General features: G+C 35.9%; 2 protein-coding genes and 2 long non-coding RNA genes across 10 annotated transcripts; 3 read left to right on the forward strand and 1 right to left on the reverse strand.

The window, feature by feature from the left end:
* Positions 1 to 1,051: 1,051 nt before the first annotated feature.
* Positions 1,052 to 10,020, forward strand: LOC113703792 (TOM1-like protein 9). Of its 4 annotated transcripts, none has more exons than XM_072061302.1 (10): positions 1,053 to 1,546; positions 2,505 to 3,437; positions 4,788 to 4,886; positions 4,975 to 5,088; positions 5,197 to 5,354; positions 5,766 to 5,847; positions 6,065 to 6,150; positions 6,887 to 7,075; positions 8,317 to 8,783; positions 9,277 to 10,020. In XM_072061302.1, exons 3-10 carry the CDS (start codon positions 4,830 to 4,832, stop codon positions 9,885 to 9,887), a joined length of 1,764 nt encoding a protein of 587 aa, XP_071917403.1. In that variant the 5' UTR covers positions 1,053 to 1,546; positions 2,505 to 3,437; positions 4,788 to 4,829; the 3' UTR covers positions 9,888 to 10,020. The 4 variants fall into 4 exon arrangements, with proteins under 4 accessions (XP_071917402.1, XP_071917403.1, XP_027081074.1 ...); XM_027225273.2 differs by having other exon boundaries at positions 3,359 to 3,437; XM_072061301.1 differs by lacking the exon at positions 4,788 to 4,886 and having other exon boundaries at positions 1,052 to 1,546; positions 3,359 to 3,437.
* Positions 10,021 to 11,792: 1,772 nt separating this feature from the next.
* LOC113704349 (protein PEROXIN-4) lies at positions 11,793 to 17,608 on the forward strand. Of its 4 annotated transcripts, XR_011819953.1 has the most exons (8): positions 11,794 to 12,002; positions 12,423 to 12,465; positions 13,009 to 13,128; positions 13,276 to 13,404; positions 14,136 to 14,265; positions 14,364 to 14,423; positions 15,782 to 15,929; positions 17,220 to 17,608. XR_011819953.1 is itself a non-coding variant. In XM_027226204.2 (7 exons), exons 2-6 carry the CDS (start codon positions 12,460 to 12,462, stop codon positions 14,375 to 14,377), a joined length of 399 nt encoding a protein of 132 aa, XP_027082005.1. In that variant the 5' UTR covers positions 11,794 to 12,002; positions 12,423 to 12,459; the 3' UTR covers positions 14,378 to 14,423; positions 17,220 to 17,608. The 4 variants fall into 4 exon arrangements, 2 of the variants coding, with proteins under 2 accessions (XP_027082005.1, XP_027082004.1); XR_003451693.2 differs by lacking the exon at positions 14,364 to 14,423 and having other exon boundaries at positions 11,793 to 12,002; XM_027226204.2 differs by lacking the exon at positions 15,782 to 15,929.
* A 543-nt stretch (positions 17,609 to 18,151) lies between these two features.
* On the reverse strand, positions 18,152 to 19,160 carry LOC140013018 (uncharacterized). The gene is made up of 2 exons (XR_011820083.1): positions 18,900 to 19,160; positions 18,152 to 18,388 (listed from the first exon to the last, which is right to left on the reverse strand). It is a non-coding gene; the product is annotated as an uncharacterized lncRNA (long non-coding RNA).
* LOC113704324 (uncharacterized) lies at positions 18,248 to 19,471 on the forward strand. Its single transcript, XR_003451687.2, has 3 exons — positions 18,248 to 18,322; positions 19,167 to 19,238; positions 19,320 to 19,471. It is a non-coding gene; the product is annotated as an uncharacterized lncRNA (long non-coding RNA).
* The last annotated feature ends 525 nt before the right edge of the window (positions 19,472 to 19,996 follow it).

The following is a 19,996-nucleotide window of genomic DNA, read 5'->3' on the forward strand; positions in this document are numbered from 1 at the left end:
GTAATATATTAATTTATACATTTATATAATATTCATTTATAATTTATACATTTTTAATAGCATACACTTATACATTTAAATATACATTTATATTATGTATTATATATAATATAATACATTTATACATTTATATTAATATACATAATATTAACTTTACATTTATACATAATATTAATGCATATATACATTTATATTAATTATATAAATACATTTCTACATAATATTAATATATATTTATAATATATTAATTTATACATTTATAATAATATACACTTATAATTTATAATATATTTATAATATTCATTTATAATTTATACATTTATAGTAATATACACTTATACATTTATAAATATATTTATATTATGTATTATATAGAATATAATACATTTATATATTTTTATATGAATATATAAATATATTTATTTATAAATGTATTATAAATGCATAAATGTATATTTATATAAAAATTATAATTTATACATTTATACATTTATAATTTATAATTTATAATAATATACATTTATATATTTGTAAATATAAATGTATTATAAATGCATAAATATATATTTATATAAAAATATAAAAATTATAATATTCTAAAAATACTCAAAAATATGTTTCAAAAATACCTCTAAAAATAATCCAAAAAAATCTACAGTAAAAGTTTTTCATATAGTTTTTGAAAAACAACCCCAAAAACAACTAATCCAAACGGACTTGTTTTTCAGATTCGAAATGCTACAGTGGTGTTTTTGAAAAACAACCCCAAAAACAGCTAATCCAAACGGAGTTGCTTACCAAAAAAGAGCATCAAATTAAAGCTTCCAAATTATTCCATAAATTGCAACGCCGACGTGGCCCACAACAAAGCCACTAAAAAAAAAAAGCAATTTTAGACCATCGCGGACCGTCCGATTTAAAAAAAGTCGGCTACGCTGACAGCATTGACCCGAGTTTAACCCGACTTGCAAAGACAAACTCGAGCCCTGTACCCTTCCACGCGTTCATGTCTTATTGGCCGGGTCTTATTCCTTTTTTTTTATTTAATTTTTTCAGAAATACGAAAAAGCTTCTAAATTCGCCTCCCCGAAATCGCAATAACAGAAAAATCAAAACTCCGGGGTTCGATCACACAAATATCATCGTTAATCGTAGAGAGAGAGAAAGTGTGTATGTGATAAGACCCCGAAAGAAAGTGCAATCACGAAAAGATCAATTTTTTTGGAGACTCCGAAAATATCAAAATTTTTTTTTTCAATTGTTGATTCTAGTGAGGAGTAATTAGAGTTGGAATTATTATTCCATTTTTTGATCTCACCGGGGTTTTTACCGGTGGTTGGATTCCGATTGATCGCCGACGAGGTAAAGATTAGGGTTGAAGCGACTACGTGTGGATATAAGGAAGGAACAAGGAAGGAGAGAAGGAGAAGAGGAATAAGAAGAAGATGGTGAATGCGATGGTGGACAGAGCGACGAGCGACATGCTCATCGGGCCGGATTGGGCTATGAATATCGAGATCTGCGATATGTGCAATCACGATCCTGCGTATGCTTCTCTATGCTTCTTTGTGTGATTTGTTGGTTTGCTTGTGTGTGTTCTCATATATTATATATATATATAGGATTCTTCAGCGTTTTGTTTTACTGTTGTATTGGTTGAATTGTGATGAGTTTGAAATGGAAGGCGGTTATTTGAAGTTTTCGTAAAAAGTGGTGCTTTTAATGGCTTTGAGTGTTTTATTTATTTTTGAGAATTGATTGAATACTTGGTTGTGTGGAAGAATTGAATTTGCTGGACTTTAGGTTATTTAGAAAAGCAGACATTTGACTACCTGAGAAATTAGGCGAAATAAGATCGTGTGTGTAACTAATCAAGTTATTTGAAGAAGAAACTAAAATGAATAAATTGGAGGTTTAGAGCTAGGAAGTGATGATATCAGTCTGAAGGATGGAAGCACTTAGGGTGTTGGATTCAGAACTCTGAGGTAGTTAGGGGTACATATATGACGATGGCATTCTATTTTGCCGTTTGTCTGGGAAAATGGAAAAAGAAGATCTTTTGGTCATTTGTTGTTATTTAGGCTCTGTTTTGGATTTGAAAAGGGATTCGGTTTTGTTGTCAACCAATCTCACCTGGCAGGTATGCAGGAGAACCATTCTATTCAGAACCTGTTTTGTTTTTCTGGAGTTCATGTTGAATTGGATTTATGACATTTGTCGTGTTCAAGTAATACGTGATAGTATGGTGTATGTAGGCGCATATAGCAACAAGATTAGAGGAAAAGGTTAAGCTGGCTCTGGAATTACAATTACCTTTTCCCACCACTATCTGAACTTGGACCTTTTTTGTTCTTGGAAGTTAGTACCATCATGTGTAACAGTTCTTTAGATGAATCTCTTGCATTTATTTTTATGTTTGGTCCTAATTGTTTTTATTCAGTCCTATAGCATAAATTAAACTTTTGTTATTTCTTTGGAGTAAAAAATCAGTACCTTTATTGCAGATATGCAGAGTTGATTTCTTTTCCCGGAAAATTGCAATCCATCATCTTTGTTGAGAAATAATTTCTTTTGCTGTAGCCCTACAAGCTTTGTGCAGCTCTGGTTAACACTGCCCCTTGTTTCCCCTTGCTGTCCCTTGATTCAAAGTGTGCCTGCTTACCTATTGACATTGGTTTCCTCATGTCTGTGTTTATTGTGATGAATCCTCAATTCCTTTTATTTGTGAATCTTACTTGTCTTCCTAAACTAGGGTTAAGGGATTTTGCTGATGATTAACTTCATTGAGCTCAAAAAATTCTTTATCTCATGAATTTTGGGGTTAGCTACAGAAATATTCTATTACTACTTTATATATTGAGATTTTTTTTTTTTCAAGTAATGTGTTCTCTGGTCTTGAGACTATATGGCTTTACTCTTGTAGAGCTGCTTGCTTTTTCAAAACTAGGATTACTTAATGAAGAAGATTTTTGTTCATGTTTATTGTTTTCCTCGACACTCAGTTTAATCACAGTTTCTGTACAAATGTTTTGTTTAAGTTAGTGGCATCGCTGACATGTCAAAATGTTGAACTTTTTTATGAGACACTTGATGGCAATTTAACATGATTGTTCATAATTTTTTTATCTGGAAGTGTGGTCAACTTGACATTCTTTTACATGGCATTGTTTGCAGTGTTAGCTGATGTTTTTACAGTTTTGAAGAACCGTTGTCAAGTAACTTGAGAATCTGTTTTTACTTTTTTTTTTTTTGCTATTGTAGAATGTCAGCGTAATACAATAGTGCTGTAGTGATATTCATAAGTGTAATTTCTTGTCTAAGAGTTTCCCAGTAGCTAATTTGGTTTCGATTCCACCAGGCAAGCAAAGGATGTTGTAAAAGGCATTAAAAAACGGCTTGGTAGTAAGAATCCAAAAGTCCAGCTTCTTGCCTTAACAGTGAGCATCTGAAACTATTTTTTATTTCCTTCTCTCTTTCCTTTTCTTTTTCACCTTTCACGTTTGTCTTCAGAGTCCGGGCATTCTATGTACCTTTTTCCATTCCTCTTACTTTACCTCATAATGGTTTTGGTCTCTGGCATATTATTTGATATTTGATGTGTTACAATTTCGTGACTTATTTTTCTGCATTTCATTCTTGTGGCTGATACATAATTGCCTTCATCTTGAGTCATCCTTGACAAGGATGCCAATCAACTAGATGACTTAGAACCTCTTCTAGTTACTTTTAACTTCTTTAAAGTAATTTGTCAAAATTATTTTTGGATTTAAAATTTGGATGGTAGTTAAAAGGTTGAAAAGAAAAGTTGCTAATACATCTCAAGGATTGCATCTCAGACATGAGATCTTGACAGCTTAGATAACTTAAAAACAGATGCAAAAAGCAAACATGACTATAAGCCTCGTGTGTCTGTGGTTAAATGCTTATCTGTGACTCTAAAGGAGGGGGATAGGTCTTGGTTCCAAACTTCTAGTGATGTTTAGTTACTTAACCGTGTTGAACTCAAACGAAATGCAGGATGTGAATGAAACTATTCCAATCAACGCATGTGGAATATGTATGTAAAAATATTCCTCACTTTAGATATCAGAGATTGGTTAGACACATTTATTTTGGAAAAATTCAATGTTATGATAGCTTAAAGTTGAAAGTGGTAAACATACAGGGACGCTGTTAGTTTATTCTTACTGTCCTTTCCAGTTTATAAAGGATTAGAAGTTAGTGACTATCTATAATTTAATTTCTTATTTTTGCAAAATGAACTCAGTTTTGGAATTATCCAGAAGGAATAGCAGTAATTTTCCTTAGAGGTGGCAGAGGCTTAGATTGCCTAAACAATACGCTGCTAAAATCTATTTGGCATTTCACTTCTGAGTAAGAGGTTATGTGAGACTGAAATTAAGAAAATTATAGTATTGTTGAATAAAGCTTAAAACTGAAAATGAAGCTGCAAAAGTTTTTGAGGTCTTGTTTTATTAAGCAGGATTCATAATGAATATTTGTTTTGAGGATACTCGTTTTAAGACAATTTAAAGGTAATCTGCTAAGTTCTGATCTATGCATTATCAGAAGTCCTTTACAGTGCTTCTTCCTTTATAAATTGGTGGTGCATCACTTTTGTTCTAGCACTCCTGGAATCTGCAAAAAAATTTTATGATCTTTTCTGTCCTGTACTTGTATATAATGGTTTACTTGACATATGGCAAACACGTTAGAAATTTAATTTAGCTTTCATTATTTTAAGATTAGTTGTAGTTTAATTTGCTTATATGATTATCATATTCTAGCTTTTGGAGACAATTGTCAAGAATTGTGGTGATATTGTCCATATGCATGTTGCTGAGAAAGATTTGCTTCATGAGATGGTGAAAATTGTGAAAAAGAAGGTAAATACTGGCCACATGTATGTGACTTCTTTGTTTCTTTTGTTTCCTCGTGTTGATGTTGGAGATGACATTCTATTTGCAACTGTAGCCCGACTTCCATGTCAAAGAGAAGATATTGATTCTCATAGATACTTGGCAAGAAGCATTTGGAGGACCAAGGGCAAGATACCCACAGTACTTTGCTGCATACCAGGAATTATTGGTATGCCAACAGAGTGTTTTCATGATTAAAGTTCATATTTGATGTTTGGTTGTTAATGTGCTGCCAATTTCCACGAACTTCTCTTAACCATAGCCCTTAACTTTTTAGCGAATTGGAGCAGTTTTTCCTCAGAGATCTGAGAGGTCGGCACCTGTATTCACTCCCCTTCAATCACAGCCTCTGGCATCTTATCCCCAAAATCTTCACAACCCAGAATCTAGACAGGAAGCCGAGTCTTCAGCAGAGGCTGAATTTCCTACCTTAAGGTATGTAGTAAATTCTTCTTTTGGCTAATGAAAAAGAAGTTAGCATATACGCATAATTGAACAGAGGAATTTCTTGTTTTTGTTTGGTATTGCACAATTTCGAGCATTCAGTTTGCTAATGTTTGAAACTGTGAACATGTGATCCACAACCCTTGTCTTTTTGTCTGTTTCAGCTGCATGAGCTAGTAACTTAACCTTGCCCATTGTTTGACTTTCTATACTGTGCTTGTGAATTAGATATTTTTGATCTAGCAATTGAAGTACTCTCAATTGTGATAGCTGTTGAATGCTAGATTAGATCTGAATATTGTGTCTTCTGAATAAAATGTCTATTATCTACACATCTGTGTTGCAGTTGCTAGTTACCTATTTATTTATTTTATTTTTAACAGCAGTCATCTGCTTTGCTAGTCTGACAGAAATTCAAAATGCACGTGGAATTATGGATGTCCTGGCAGAAATGCTAAATGCTTTGGATCCAGCGAATAAAGAGGTATGATTCTTTCTTAAGCAATTAAAGGGAAAACTTGTTCTGCACCACTCGTTTTGCTCTTGGTGATATGTATTCCAATTTAGCTGCTGAGGTCACCTATGGTGGATCCTGCACTGTATAAGTTCCTTTTAGATGTCCTGATCTGTCTTCATGTTTGCAGATTTTGAGTGATTAAAATCTTTGAAATTAGCAATAATTTTATCTATTTCAATGCCAGGGACTGAGGCAGGAGGTTATTGTTGACTTGGTGGAACAATGCCGGACATACAAGCAAAGAGTGGTACACCTTGTTAACTCGACTTCGTAAGCCCTTACTTTACTTCTACTACTGTCTATCATGTGCAGTTGGTTAAATCTCCTTTCACTCTCTCTCTTTCGAAGCTTGCTTGTTTTTTGCCATTTTTGACTCTTTTTTAGGATCGGGACAAATTGCGAAGAGTAGTTGACAGATTTCACAAATTCAATTACATAAGAAAACCTCCCAAATTATGGGAAGTGTGATGTGATCGTCAATATAGGCCTTTTCTTCATTGTAATATACTCTCGTTTTACTATAGTTGCAAGAATGTGTTGCTGGAGTTATTTTCAGCCCATTTTATTCTTAAGTCCTTTAGAGTCATCTTGGAGGTTTTTTTTTGTATGAAATCCCAGTGCTTCTTGTGGATGATGGTTTCAGAAGACCAGAAATGTTCAATGAAAATCTCACTCGTGCTACTAAATATTAAGTAGCTCGTGTTTCCAGTTATTGTCATCGCAAACTTTCTCATCAGCAATTTTAATTTTGATAAATTCGTTATGGGATCTGTTGTGGCATTCCTTTGTGACAGATCCTAGTAGCCTACCTTCATAATATGGTTGAATTTTCTTATAATGTGGATTTTTGGAAGTGGCATAACATTCTAGAGTACTTCTTTTCATACTTTGTGGGATTGGGTTCCAAAACGTGTTATTTGGTAATGTGCTTCCTTTTGTTCAATTTCTCCACTTTATAATGTCTTCTATTTAACATTAGTATGCCTTTTTTTCCAACCTAATGCAGAGATGAATCATTGTTATGCCAAGGACTATCACTGAATGATGATTTGCAACGTGTTTTGGCTAAGCATGAAGCAATTTCTTCAGGATCATCAGTTCAAACAGAGAAACCAAAGCCAGAACCTGTTAAATCCCTTGTGGATGTTGATTCTCCACTTATTGATACTGGAGATAGCAAACGTACTGACCAAGGGTAAATGAGTTTACTTCTGTGCTTTGTTGTAAATTCTTGGGCTCTGTTGGAGACGGGATTTTCATTTGATGAAAGATAAATGCTTAATCAGGATTAACATTATAGAAAAAATTGAGGCTTGAAATCTTGTTTGAAAGGCCGAGTATTTGGATCTATTGGAGTTTGGCACTTCTAGACAGACGAGTACAATAGAATGATAAGATGCATATGCAATATTTGTAGACACCTAGGAGATAATTCACAGATTAATTCACTAGTTTCTGTGCTATACATCAATGAGGACACCTTTTGATTACTATTTTTTTTTGGGGCAGAAACCATACATGGGGGAGGGTTGCCAGCCCTAAATTTTATTGATAATTTTTAAAAACCCGGGGGGGGGGGTGGGCAAGGCAAAAAACATGCCTCCAAAAGTACGTGAGCAATTTGATGACTTAAAAAATCCTATCAACCTGAAGTAGTACTCCCTTACAATGAATAGAGAAAACAAGAATTAAGCATAATAAAAAGATGAAGAACTTGGCATATTGTATTCAATTCCCCCTCTAACTAGATGAGGAAGATGTGCAAAAGACTTAGTAGACCACATCCTCTTCAGTAGTGCAGTCATGTTTGAGAGCATGTCCGCAGGCTTATTAGCCTCTAGGTAACAATGTGAAATAGAGTAGAACATGTCTATATTGCTGATGTTCCTCAAGCTCTCTGTAAATATGCCACGGACAATGAGCTTTACCTTGTAGTATTTGTATCAATAAAAGAGAATATGAACTACTTCTCTAAGTACATGCCTACAAGCATGGGCATGTTATTGAGATAAATATTGCTTAAGTTCCTCGAGCTCTCTGTAAAAATATGCCACGAACATTGAGCTTTACCTTGTAGTATTTGTATCAATAAAAGAGAACATGAACTTCTTCTCTAAGTACATGCCTACAAGCATGGGCATGTTATTGAGATGAATATTTGGTGGTGCATAAGGGAGACTGGCTGATTTCCAACAAGAGCAATTTCTGAATATTGCAGATTATATTGGAATAGTAACATGCTATAGACACAATTGATATGCGATCAATTGCTTTTCTGCACAAGAAATTGTAGCTTTTAGTGCTAAATTACTTTACGTCTACTTGGTGCTTCGGTAATGTATTCTTCAGATCGAGAAACTGCAGTGTCTTGCTACAGGATCTCGTATGCTGATTTAATTGCTCTTTAAGTACTGAAATCAGCATGTCTTTTTGCAGATCTTCTTCTAATGCCAGTTTAGGGACACAGTTACTCCTTCCTGCCCCACCGACAGCTAATGGTCCATCAACAACTCCAACCAAGGCTAGCCCAAAAATGGATCTTTTGAGTGGAGATGATTTTAGCTCACCTACTGCTGAGAATTCGATGGCAATAGTTCCTGTAACCTTCGGGGAACCGCAGCCAGTGACTCCTGTTTCTCAGCAGAATGCCCTAGCACTTGTTGACATGTTTTCACAAGGTAGCAACGCTCAACCAATGGGTTCTGTTGGACAAACATATCCTACACCCCCTCAAGTCCAGCAGCAGCAGAGCTTTCCGACTCCTCAATCGCCAATATACCCAAATGGAAGTGCCCCTGGCACAATGTTCCCTCAATATGAACAGTCTCTCTACGCGCAAGGGTCTAACTCTGCCTGGAATGGGGCAGTTGCTCAGCAACAGCAGCCATCTTTACCAGCTTATGGTACATTTTTGTGCCCAGAATTTTCTGCTTTTTCAGATATTAATATTTCTTTGGAGCTGTGTCCTTGCACTAGGATAGGTACCAAATAGGGTCAAGTGTGTTGTCTGGCTTCCCTTGCTGTCACTAAGAAATTTCGTGTTGGTACTTCTTGAGGACTTTAGGTTGTGAGGCTTTTTGTAAAACTTGTTTTTCAAACTTTCTGAGCATTTACAATTAGGTACCTGTATCACAAAACTGATTGCAGGGAACTGCTAGGTACTTCTTTCTCATAGAATTGAAGTTTCTTGATGTTTTACCTAGAATAAATCCCAAAATGCAGCACGGTAATTTTGCCCGATTAATTGGGATTTGGATTATTTGGGCTGATATAATCAGAGAAATTAATTTGATAGACCTTCGACATAGAGATTTGATCCACTTATCTGCTTTCATTGAACAGACTTGCCTTCACTAAGAGGATGCAAAATGTTTAACCTGTTATGTTGTTTGGTAGGTGCTCAAACTGGTGGTTCATTTCCTCCTCCTCCATGGGAGGCTCAGCCCTCAGATAGCAACCAATTGCCAGGCAGTCACAGCTCTCAACAAATTACACAGGTGGTTGCAACGCAGTCTCAGCCATTGCCAGGTGGCACTTATCCATCACAGCCTATTCCAAATGACCAGTATGTTGGTATGTATATTCAGCCTATCAGCAGTGCGCAGCCTGGTGCAATTAACCATCAGGCTATACAAAGCAATCAATATGTAGGCATGCAACAACCGATGCAAGGGGGGCTATCGATGGGCATGTATCCTCAACCGATGCAATCTGGCCAGATGGCTTACATGTATCCTCAGCAAATGTATGGCAGCCAAATGGGAGGTTATGGCTATGGCTATGGACAGCAACAAAGTGCTCAGTACCTTGACCAAAGAATGTCTGGTCTTTCTGTGAGGGATGACAGTGTCCTGGGCAACTCACCTTATCCTGGTTCCACTCCTTCCTACGTGCACGTGCCTTCAGGAAAGCCCTCAAAACCTGAAGACAAGTTATTTGGAGACCTTGTCGACATGTCCAAATTCAAATCTCCAAAAGCCGCTTCTGGCCGGGCTGGTAGCATGTGATAATGACTGGTTTTGCATTTTTCTTGCATTTTGTTTGCTGCTAACTTTTGCCAATCCATTTTTTTTTGGTCTCTCGATTTCTTTGTTTTACTTTAGATTTTTATCATTGTGATATATATGATCTTTTGTTCCATATGTTTTATTTGCTTTACTATTAGGAGTTTGTACATTAATTGTAGAAAGAAGAGGAGAAAAACAAATAAAACTTAATTTGGACGTTTCAGGGTGAATACAGATAAGTTTTTGATCAGGGCATCTACATTTTGGCCTGCAGAATTTTCTAGTATGTAAATCATTTCTATTCTTTTTGCGAGAGTCAAATATATCTTAGCCCACTTGACGTATAAAATTTGCTTGTTTAAAAGTAAATTCAAAAGTTTCTTTGTTTACCTCCTCCAGCTTCATCAATGACTCTGGATGTTGTTTTTTTTTAACTACTTTGGCCTTGGTGCTGTTTTATATTGTGCAAAAGCTGTTTGAAGGACAGCAACCTTATCACAACAACCAGAGCTCCGTTTCATGCGTGCTTAGGGAATTAGAATCAGAAGGGGGATGGTACGACAGCACAGCGGGTCTGGATGAATTGCAATTAAGTTACCCGTCAAAGCTCAATTGTTTGGTTTGTTTTAAACAAGCCGTTTTTAAGTCTCAAATCACATAGCACACTAAATAATTATTGCCATTACAGAGGGCAGGACTCCAATATAAATGATGGGGAAGGATGAATGTTTGCAAGGAAGATCGTCCCCCCCACCAACAACAATATTGTCTTTCCTTGCATAAAGTAAACCAATCATTAACTTACTTTTTCTTCGATAGCATGTAAGCATACGAAATTCAATTGGACTAACATTAACATGTGAGAATTTGCTGAGAATCTTTTAGTCTAGTAGCTAAGGTGAAATCTCTCAATGAAAGGATAAGTTCTCTAGTTATTATGGAAATAAAACAGACAATTATAATATCCCGATAATACCAAATATGGATACAAATTTTTAATAACTAAAATATGAGGACGAAGAAAGTTCACTAATGCCCTACAACACGTTAAAGGTATGAATTTTTATGTAATAAAAAAATCGCCACTAGATTAAATTCTTTAACGCGTCGGTCTTATACTTGTAGTCATTAAGTATAACCAATGCTAGATTACATATATTACTTGTTTGTTAACAACAAGTATCAAAAGCCACAGTGTATCATTGTAAGATAATGAGATTCGATATGTGTTAAAAATTTAAAAAAAAAAAAAAAGATATGAAAATACTTCTAGGCACATAATGTTGACTTTTAACAAATTATCAGGGATAAAAACAAAAATTTCCAAATACGTAACACCCAAAAAGAACATTTTACTTTAGTCAGTAAAGGCACATTTACAATTTATTAGGGTAAAAGCACAATCCCTAAAATATTTTGTATTTAAAATTGGAACTATTTTTTGCTCGTAGCTCTATCAAAAATTGAGATCCTAAAAATTAGAGGTTCTTGCCTCAAAATCCTCTGCTTTTAAATCCCTTCCTTAAAAAAAATGTAGGAATTACAACTCATTCCTGCAAAAAAAAAAAGAAAAAAAAAAAGGAATGAAGTTGCAAATGTAAAGGATGAAAATTCTATGCAAATCAATGCAATATCACTAAAACCACGTCGTTATTTTATTTTAAATTTAATACAAACTATAAAGTAATTTGATACAGCCAAAGGAATTTATTATACCTGAAGTCGATTTCCTAAAATCACCAAGACAAATTTGTTCTGCTTAGTCAAAGGAGTCGATTTTTAGGAGAATAAACGTCGTCGTATAACCTCAATTGTTGAGGCAAAATTGGCTTCGTTTTCTTCAATTAAGAGTAATAATACTCCTATATATTTCTCGACCTTATGAAATCAGAAAATCGACTCTACTAAACGATGTCGTTCTTTTTAATCTGAAGAAATAGACTAATCTTATTTTATTTACTCAGCCCACAGCAGATTTCATTCCACCTCGCAAACCAGCCGCACCACCTCAACGCCACCAATCTCAGCCTCTCTTCCGCCGCTGACCTCCTCCACCGGAGGAGCCGGAACCCTTGTATACGAGAGCAACGGAGTGCAGTTGGTAATCTATTTGGGGTAAGGCTAATTCTGTGTCTTGACTGCTTTATCCTCAAGCTTTACTGGTAATTCTTTAATATCTAAATTTGGTCAAATATATGTATTTGATGTTTGGATCAGTCAGTGCACCGTAATTTTCCTGGGTTTTCCTTTAATTTTATCCGGGAACAAATAGTTTGGTTTCTTGTTTCGGTTGAGCTAATTAAGAATGGAGAAATTTAATCTTGTTTGGTTGGAATAGAATATTATTAGCCTCCTTTCCCAGTTTACAGTTTGGGATCTTTGGAGGTTTTGTAAATTTGTTCTTCCCTATTTATTCTACTTACAGCTAAACAATCAACTTAAAAAATTGAACTTGGGATTCATTCACTAGGATTCATCAGCTCTTATGTGGAAAATTTGGTTTCTTGCTAATTTTTTTTTGTTCCATGCCCACAGTTATTGGATCATATCTGGCTACTGACTTTCAGATAAGATGCAGGTTTGTGACAGCAACACTCTTACCAACACCACTGTTTTTCTGGAAATAGATTTCTTTATGTATTTTTCTGAATCAACGCAGAATGTGTATTAAAATGAGGTTTAAACTGAGAAGTTGCATAGCATATCACTAAACAAGTTATTTTTCTGCTACATGTAAAATTGAGCAACTGCTCTTAATGAAACAATTTAGTTACAATGAAAATTTTTGTTACTAGCAGTAGCACTCTGTCAGAAGGTGTTGTTTTGTTGACACAGTATCCCCTCGTTTTGTTGCAGTTAAGTTTTAGTCAGATAAAGTGATAAAACCCATAAGTATTCTTCTCCTGTTTACTTCCCCCAAAACCCTTCTGTGCCTCTTTCTTTGGTTTGAGACTTGTTATTTAGTTAGCACAATGCCAATAGACCCAATTAATTGATTAAAATTCTAGTGTGTGGTTTTGGGGTCATGCTGGTAAACCTTTTTATGTTCTGTTTGCTTTAATTATTGAACTTTTCCATTTTAATTGGTTTCACATTGTGTTGAATTGTCTCTTGCAAATAGGCATCAAGAGCAAGGCTATTCAAGGAGTACAAAGAAGTGCAGAGAGAGAAATCAGCTGATCCAGATATCCAACTAGTTTGTGATGATTCAAATATATTTAAGTGGAATGCTCTTATTAAAGTATGCGAGTCTTGGATGAAACTATTTCATTTTTTTATTCACCTTTCTTTTTTTTTTCTTACTTGAATTTTACGGTAAAGAGTTGTGTTCTGCTGGTGAAATCATCCTTTTTTCCCTCCTTTTTGTCTGGTGTGCTATTAATTTTAGGGTCCATCTGAGACTCCTTTTGAGGGAGGAGTTTTCCAGTTAGCATTTTCAGTGCCGGAGCAGTATCCTTTGCAGCCACCGCAAGTGAGGTTCTTGACCAAAATATTCCATCCTAATGTACATTTTAAGGTTTGAATCTTTTCACCTATCTTCTCATAATGTTGCTTTGCAGTTAGAATGAGCTGGTTTATGGGAAGTCATTCCTGCTAATACCAACTGCAGCATTTATTATTATTTTTTTGTCTTTCTGTCAGTAATTACCTTTCTGTGGATGTGCCATCAATGTGTTTGGAAAGGAAAAATTAAGTTCGACTTAATTTAACTGTTATCTTGTTGGTTGAGCTTGAATAGCTTATAGTGCACGTGCTCAAGTGGCTTGGAGTAGTGAATTTCTTTATTGTTCCTTTTCATGAAAAGTATTATGATTAAAAAGTCAGGACTCAGGACAAAGTTTGGTGGTTCTGTGTGATAAATTAGCAAAAGACAGAACAAGAATTCTAGTTAGTTTATTCCGGTAATTGGATAAAACAGATATGGGGAGTTAAAGAAGTTTAAACGTCAAACTATAGAATTAGGATGCTGTCCACCTGTAGCCTCATCTGTGCCCGCACATATGGCTAATACAGATTGAGACTAGGTGTTGTGTGGTTTTGTTCATTGTTCCAGTAGCTATGTACTAGATCAGCATAATAGGTAGTCTTTTGGTTTTTTCTTTGAAGAATTAAAAGTAAAGGACTTCTTTGACTTTCATTAAAACAATTTAGTTGAAAAAAGTACATAATGATTAAGAAAGTACTGAGTTAGATGATACTGATATGGTGAATTAGTTGACGCTTGATGATATCTTTGCTCTTATTCAGACAGGGGAGATTTGCCTTGATATCTTGAAGAATGCATGGAGTCCTGCCTGGACACTACAATCTGTTTGTAGGGCTATAATTGCTCTTATGGCTCATCCTGAACCGGATAGCCCTCTAAACTGCGATTCAGGTATTGACAGCAATTTTGTATTTTTTTTTACCTGGTTTTAAGTTACCTGTCCTTGTGAATCTTGTTTAGCTAATAAAAATTTTGACTCATTTCGCCAGATCCGCCTTACTAGGCAAAGATCTAGAGAATTCATTCTGTTTCAAAACAGTGTGACTCAGGTGGAAATTACCATGCACTTGACATCTTAATTTCATTTGTAAAGTTACTGTCTCAAAGGTTTAAAACTTTTGCATGTATAGCTGCTTTGTGTGTGTGTATACATTGTACCCCTTGCCACATAAGTTTTGACTATTGGTTCTGCATTACGATTGCGTATGGGAGACATCAAGATGGCTGGAAATGGCATTAATGCGTTTGAGGGTCTGATGTTACCAAGTTTGCCCTGGGACCTTTTTTTCTCTCTCCAAGATATCATGTATCTTTGGAAAAAATCGAATTTAATCACTCAGCTGTATGGCTGGTTTTATTTTTTATTTTTGGTCCCAAAATAACAGTCTGTAAATGTAAATACAAAACTTGATCTGTTACTATTTTTGTATTTATACGGGTAACACTTAGCGAATGCCCGTACACCTCTAGTGAGTAAATGTTTGGAATCAGAGTGCTGCATCTTAAATTTACCTTAGGCCATCTTTTGTCGACATATTGATTGGTCTTCCAAGTATGATCCTCATAGTCAAGAAGACTAGGGGTGTGCATCGAATTCGAATTCGGTAATTCGGAAGTTTGAATTCGAAATTTTTCGAAATTTTGGCTTCAATTTCACCGATCGAATTCGAATTCGAAATGGCTAATTCCGAATTCGAATTCGATACCGAATTGAATTCCGAATTCGGTGAATTCCGAATTCACCGAATTCAAATCCCCTTTACCCAAGTTAGACTTTTCATCAAGTCACTGATGTTCTCATGTAATGTTGTGGCTTCTTGCTGACATGGTTTTACCCCATAAGGAGCATGGCCGGTTGACTTCAACTCAATTGGATAGCAGAGATTTGTGTTGTTCCATGCCCCAAAACGCCTCCCCATTTTCCCATAAAACAGCTCAGAGAATTTAAGCTCTCCTGTCAGATAATTTCCGTTCAGGTAGATAGCACTAATGTTGGGTAATGCTCCGATTCTTGGTGGGATATCCCCAGAGACTACTGCAGGAATAATGCCTTAACTTCGGTGGGCTACTGTGTTTAGATTGATAGCAGCTGCTGTAAATGCCCTGTCAAGAAGAACATGCCTTTAGCTCCGCTGCAGCGCCGGCTCACTTTTATTCGACACCTTAAACAACACTTACCCGGTCACCTCCGTTTCCCCTCAACTCCAGCGTCTCACCATTCAACCCTCCCCCTTCCTCCGTTTCCCTTTATTTCACTTCCCCTATCCAGAACCTAATTCAGAAATGCTTGGAAGCTGTTTGATGAAATGCCTAAGAAAAATAAACTAGAAACATAGATGAAAGCTAAGTAAAATTACCGGCGTACCTCAATGAAGGCTGATGATGTCTGTCTCTGTTGGGCTTGAAGGTGAAACCGAGAGAGTGAGACAGTAAGCTGAGTCGGAGGCAGAGGAAGGAAGGTGACGAAGAGGCGATGAGGAAGGAAGGAAGGCAGTGACGACTGACGAAGAGGAAGAGGGCGGCGGAAGAGTAAGGAGTAAGGTGTAAGGACTACGGTGAGTGAGTGAACAGATTAGGGTTTTTGGCTTTTTGCAATATCACTTATTATTTCAATTTTAATTTCAATTATTAACTTATTATATTATAAAATATATATTATATATGTATTGTTAAAACTATTATAGTATATTATTATATATAAATGTTAATATTCGAATTCGATATAGAATTTCCGAATTCGAATTCCTATTTCGAATTACCAATTCGAATTCGGTAATTCCGATTTCAAAAACTATATTTTCGAATTCGACCCGATTTCGATCAATTCGAAATCGGATTACCGAATTCAACTACCGAATTACCGAAATTCCGAATTCGAAATTCCGAATTCAATTCGAAATCGATTCCGAAATCGAAATTTTTTGACTTTGCACACCCCTAAAGAAGACCAAAGCAAGTGAGTATTCTTGGCTTATATGCTTCTGTGACTCATTTGTGGTTTTAGGTGGAAACTAAAGTGGTTAATGGTGTTGCGAGAATCTGGAATGTTTTGGATCCTTTTTTTTTTACAGCAAAACTGTAGAAGAGTTCTAGTAAATATCAACACGGATAGATTTACTCAGAGGATAATCCTCGTAACTACATCATAAGCCTCACTATCTGTACTCCACTAGTGTTTTGGATCATATAGTTTGAAAATTGTATTTTTACATTCCATGAAGTAAGATGGTGAAAGAATGGTGAAATATGAATGTCTTATTGACTTTTTCCAGTATGCATTATAATGATAAAGAATCAATACATCTATTTCAATTTAATGCGGGCCAGGTCCAATCAAGGCAAGTTTTGCCTGAAATTGTCCCTTCTGATTGTTAGTTAAATGATACTTATGAATAAGATTTCCTGAATTTGGTCAATAACAGAATTAACGTTGATTTTTTTTTTCAAGTGGAAAATTGTAACTGTAAAATCTTAATTTGCTTAATTTTTCATGTGAAAAACAATAATGTAATCTTACTCTGTTTCAATTCGCTTATCTACTGTGGTAGTCCTCAATGTTTACTACTGTCTCTTAATAATCATTGAGAAAAGTACTTGCGCAGTACTGCTGTTACATTTTCACACTCAGTAATTTTAAATCTTGACTTAAACAAGGACTTCCATTTTGAAATGGAGAAACTGCCTCCAATTTTCTTGTTTCAGACACAATATATCAGGCTACAATTCTTGTCTCACATGGATGATTTTCTTAGCTTTTGAGTATGTTATCTTCTATTCCTTGCTAGAGCAGTCGATTTTGGTGTGCTTTAAAGCAACACTGATGCGTTGTGTCTGCTTTGGTTTAGGCAATCTCCTTCGTTCTGGAGATATCAGGGGATATCAGTCGATGGCGAGAATGTACACTAGGCTTGCAGCCATGCCCAAGAAGGGATGAAGTCACAATTTCCTTGGCTCATGCAGTTCATGTTTCCATGCTATGTGTAATTGGACTTCTTACTTTTACTCAATTAATTACAGGTGGTGTTGTAATAAATTCTAAGGAAGATGATCAATGATTTTCTGGTAACAGTTTGTGTCCCTACTAGCTCTGCCCTTCGCAGGCATTTTTTTTGCTTGTTCTTTGAGTAGATGAGATGCTTATCTTGAGCACCCCTCTACCTAGGAGGAGAGCAACAAAGAGTCAAAAAATTGAGAAACTAAGGGAAAAAGATGTTCTTTCTTTGATTTGACTCCATTGAATTGTCTTTGTACACAACCATCATATGAAAAAGTAAAACTGGAATGGCTCTATCTTAGTAAAACTTGAATGGCTCTATCTTATTCAACTGTTCTATGTACAGATTCTGGATTTTGAGACCAATGTAGTTCTCAAGTTCCTTTATGATCTAGATTGTGTAACTTCCTTCTTGTACTATAGTTTTTCAAGTTCCCATATATTAGAGCATTCAAAAGATTATACTAACAATTGAAATTCTACAAATAAGAAATCTCGCTGGTTCTCAAACTTGTGGCAGTATTTTATTTGCACTCGCCCAAAATTTAAAAAAAAAAAATCGACAAAAATCTTATAAGGGATTCAGCCATTCTGGGATTGCTTTTCGGAAGTTGGAGCAGGTTCAGATGTTAAAAAGAATGCAAAATGTAAATGCCATAAACAAGTATCTTTACCTCTTATTTTCCATTAGTAAAATCACAGTATTCCCATTGTATTTTGTCACTTGAAGAATGAATTTATCCGAGAACTCAAAACACAAGGGCAAACCCAAGTCAAAAAGACTTGCCAAACAATCAATAGAATGAGATTAATTCCAAGCAAGACGCTACAAACACCAACTTTTATATAAATTAATTCAGCTAAATTCAAGAGTAGCATAAGCACAAAACACACGCTGTTGATTCTGATGGAAAGATCAGCTCCAATGCTGATGTTGACTTTTATGTAGATGATGTAAGTTGTAACTCTGGATGTAGTGTTGCGCTTTTGTCCTATGCACATAACTTGACACATCCATTCCTGTTGCATTTAAAATTAAGAAAGAATGGTTAAATCTCGGAGCAAACCATTTTGAACGAATTAGATAGTACAGTGGGTAAGCTTGTTTAGTAGCAAAATTTGGTAAGTGTCTTGTGGGCACTGACACTATCTGAAGCCTATAGGCATCCTGAGCTTTGGCAGTTATTAGGGTTCAACTTGCCATTTTGGAGGTCAAGCCATGCAGGCACAACATGTTCTGTTCCTGCATCTATACAGAAAGTCTAGTTGATGTTATAAGCCTGAGCTTGTTATGATCGTAAATAGTCTAGTTGATGTTATAAGCCTGAGCTTGTTATGATTGTATAGCTGTTAAGCTTGACAGTTCAACTCAAATTTGCTCACTGATTCCATCCTAGCCCCATGGTCCTGAACTTGGTTTAGAAAATCTGATTGAGGTTGTTCATTGTTGAGTATGAATTGAGCATAGCCAAATTGAGTGAAAATGAGTTCAAGGTGGTCGCAGCCTCATGTGGCGTGCAAGTATGCTCACCAGGAATATGCTTGCTTTTTTATGCTGTGTAGGACAGACCGATATTACTGCAGTCTACATTTCACTGTCTTGGATATTTGTGGTGGATCATGAATTGAAGTTTTGGAACCTGCAGAAAGACATCTAGTGAATGGCACAATTCTAATTGAAGACCATCAAAATTTATTTAGAGCCCATTTTGTTTAAACTCTGAAGCATTCAGAAGTCAAATGCGTGTTAACTATAGCTTTCTGTTCATCTATCTGATGCGTTTTTTTTTGGTTTTAGGACATGATTCATGTTATAGAATCTAAACCAGCTAAGCGGTATGGGGATTATTTTCTGCGGCAAATTGTCAAGGTACTTGCATCTCAACTGATGCTCATAAAACGTGCCTGTTACTTTCCTGTAGTTTGCATGCTGGTGCCTGTTCTCGTACAGCTTGAAGGCGTGATGACCGATGTCGACAGGGTAAAGTTGGAGTGAGTTCTGGACTGGAGCTACAGCCATTTTTGTGCGGCAGAACATTTTAATTAGCTTGGCTTCCACCTCCCAGAAACTTGAGGAAAAGAATGAGATGAAAAATGGACTGATTTTCTTTTCTTAGACGTAGAGTTCCATCATTTGTGGCTATTATTTTTTGCTTGGATGGGATGGGGCTGAGTTCTGGGGAAAGATGGGAGTGAGGGTTGGTGGGGTTAAGCAAGGGAATGCATGACTGAGAGAGAGACTTTTTCCCCTGGTCGCGTCCCCTTCCTTCACTGAGGCTGCTTTTATTGTTTTTTGTTTTCCCCAAGTGTACAATTTCTAGTTTTTCTGTATTGTAATTTATTTCCAGATAGAAAAAGAAAACACGCCTCGTTTCGCGCAACGGGTCTGGAGTAGGTGGCACTGGTGAGTGGTGATTCCTTGCCCAAGTTGTATTGACATGTCGTAGCTTACAGTTTCGGTTTGGTGGAAATGCTCTAAGGATGTGGTTGTTGCTTTTGAGCCTTGACTAATTTCAAGATATGACTACTGTAACGCTCGTCAACTTCAAAATGACCATAGCCATTGAGAACGGGAACTCAACAATATTTACAATGAGAACAAGCATACTGTTGTAAAACTAATTAACT

The sequence above is a fragment of the Coffea arabica genome, chromosome 8e, assembly GCF_036785885.1.
Source record: "Coffea arabica cultivar ET-39 chromosome 8e, Coffea Arabica ET-39 HiFi, whole genome shotgun sequence".
In the NCBI taxonomy this organism is placed as follows: Eukaryota; Viridiplantae; Streptophyta; class Magnoliopsida; order Gentianales; family Rubiaceae; genus Coffea; species Coffea arabica.

Coding starts and splice junctions, on each gene's coding strand:
- LOC113703792 (XM_027225273.2), top strand. CDS start 1,446: ATGGTGAATGCGATGGTGGACAGAGCGACGAGCGACATGCTCATCGGG. Junction 1,547..3,358: donor ATGTGCAATCACGATCCTGC/GTATGCTTCTCT, acceptor CGATTCCACCAG/GCAAGCAAAGGATGTTGTAA. Junction 3,438..4,787: donor TCCAGCTTCTTGCCTTAACA/GTGAGCATCTGA, acceptor ATCATATTCTAG/CTTTTGGAGACAATTGTCAA.
- LOC113704349 (XM_027226203.2), top strand. Junction 13,129..13,275: donor AGTGGAATGCTCTTATTAAA/GTATGCGAGTCT, acceptor TATTAATTTTAG/GGTCCATCTGAGACTCCTTT. Junction 13,405..14,135: donor ATCCTAATGTACATTTTAAG/GTTTGAATCTTT, acceptor GCTCTTATTCAG/ACAGGGGAGATTTGCCTTGA.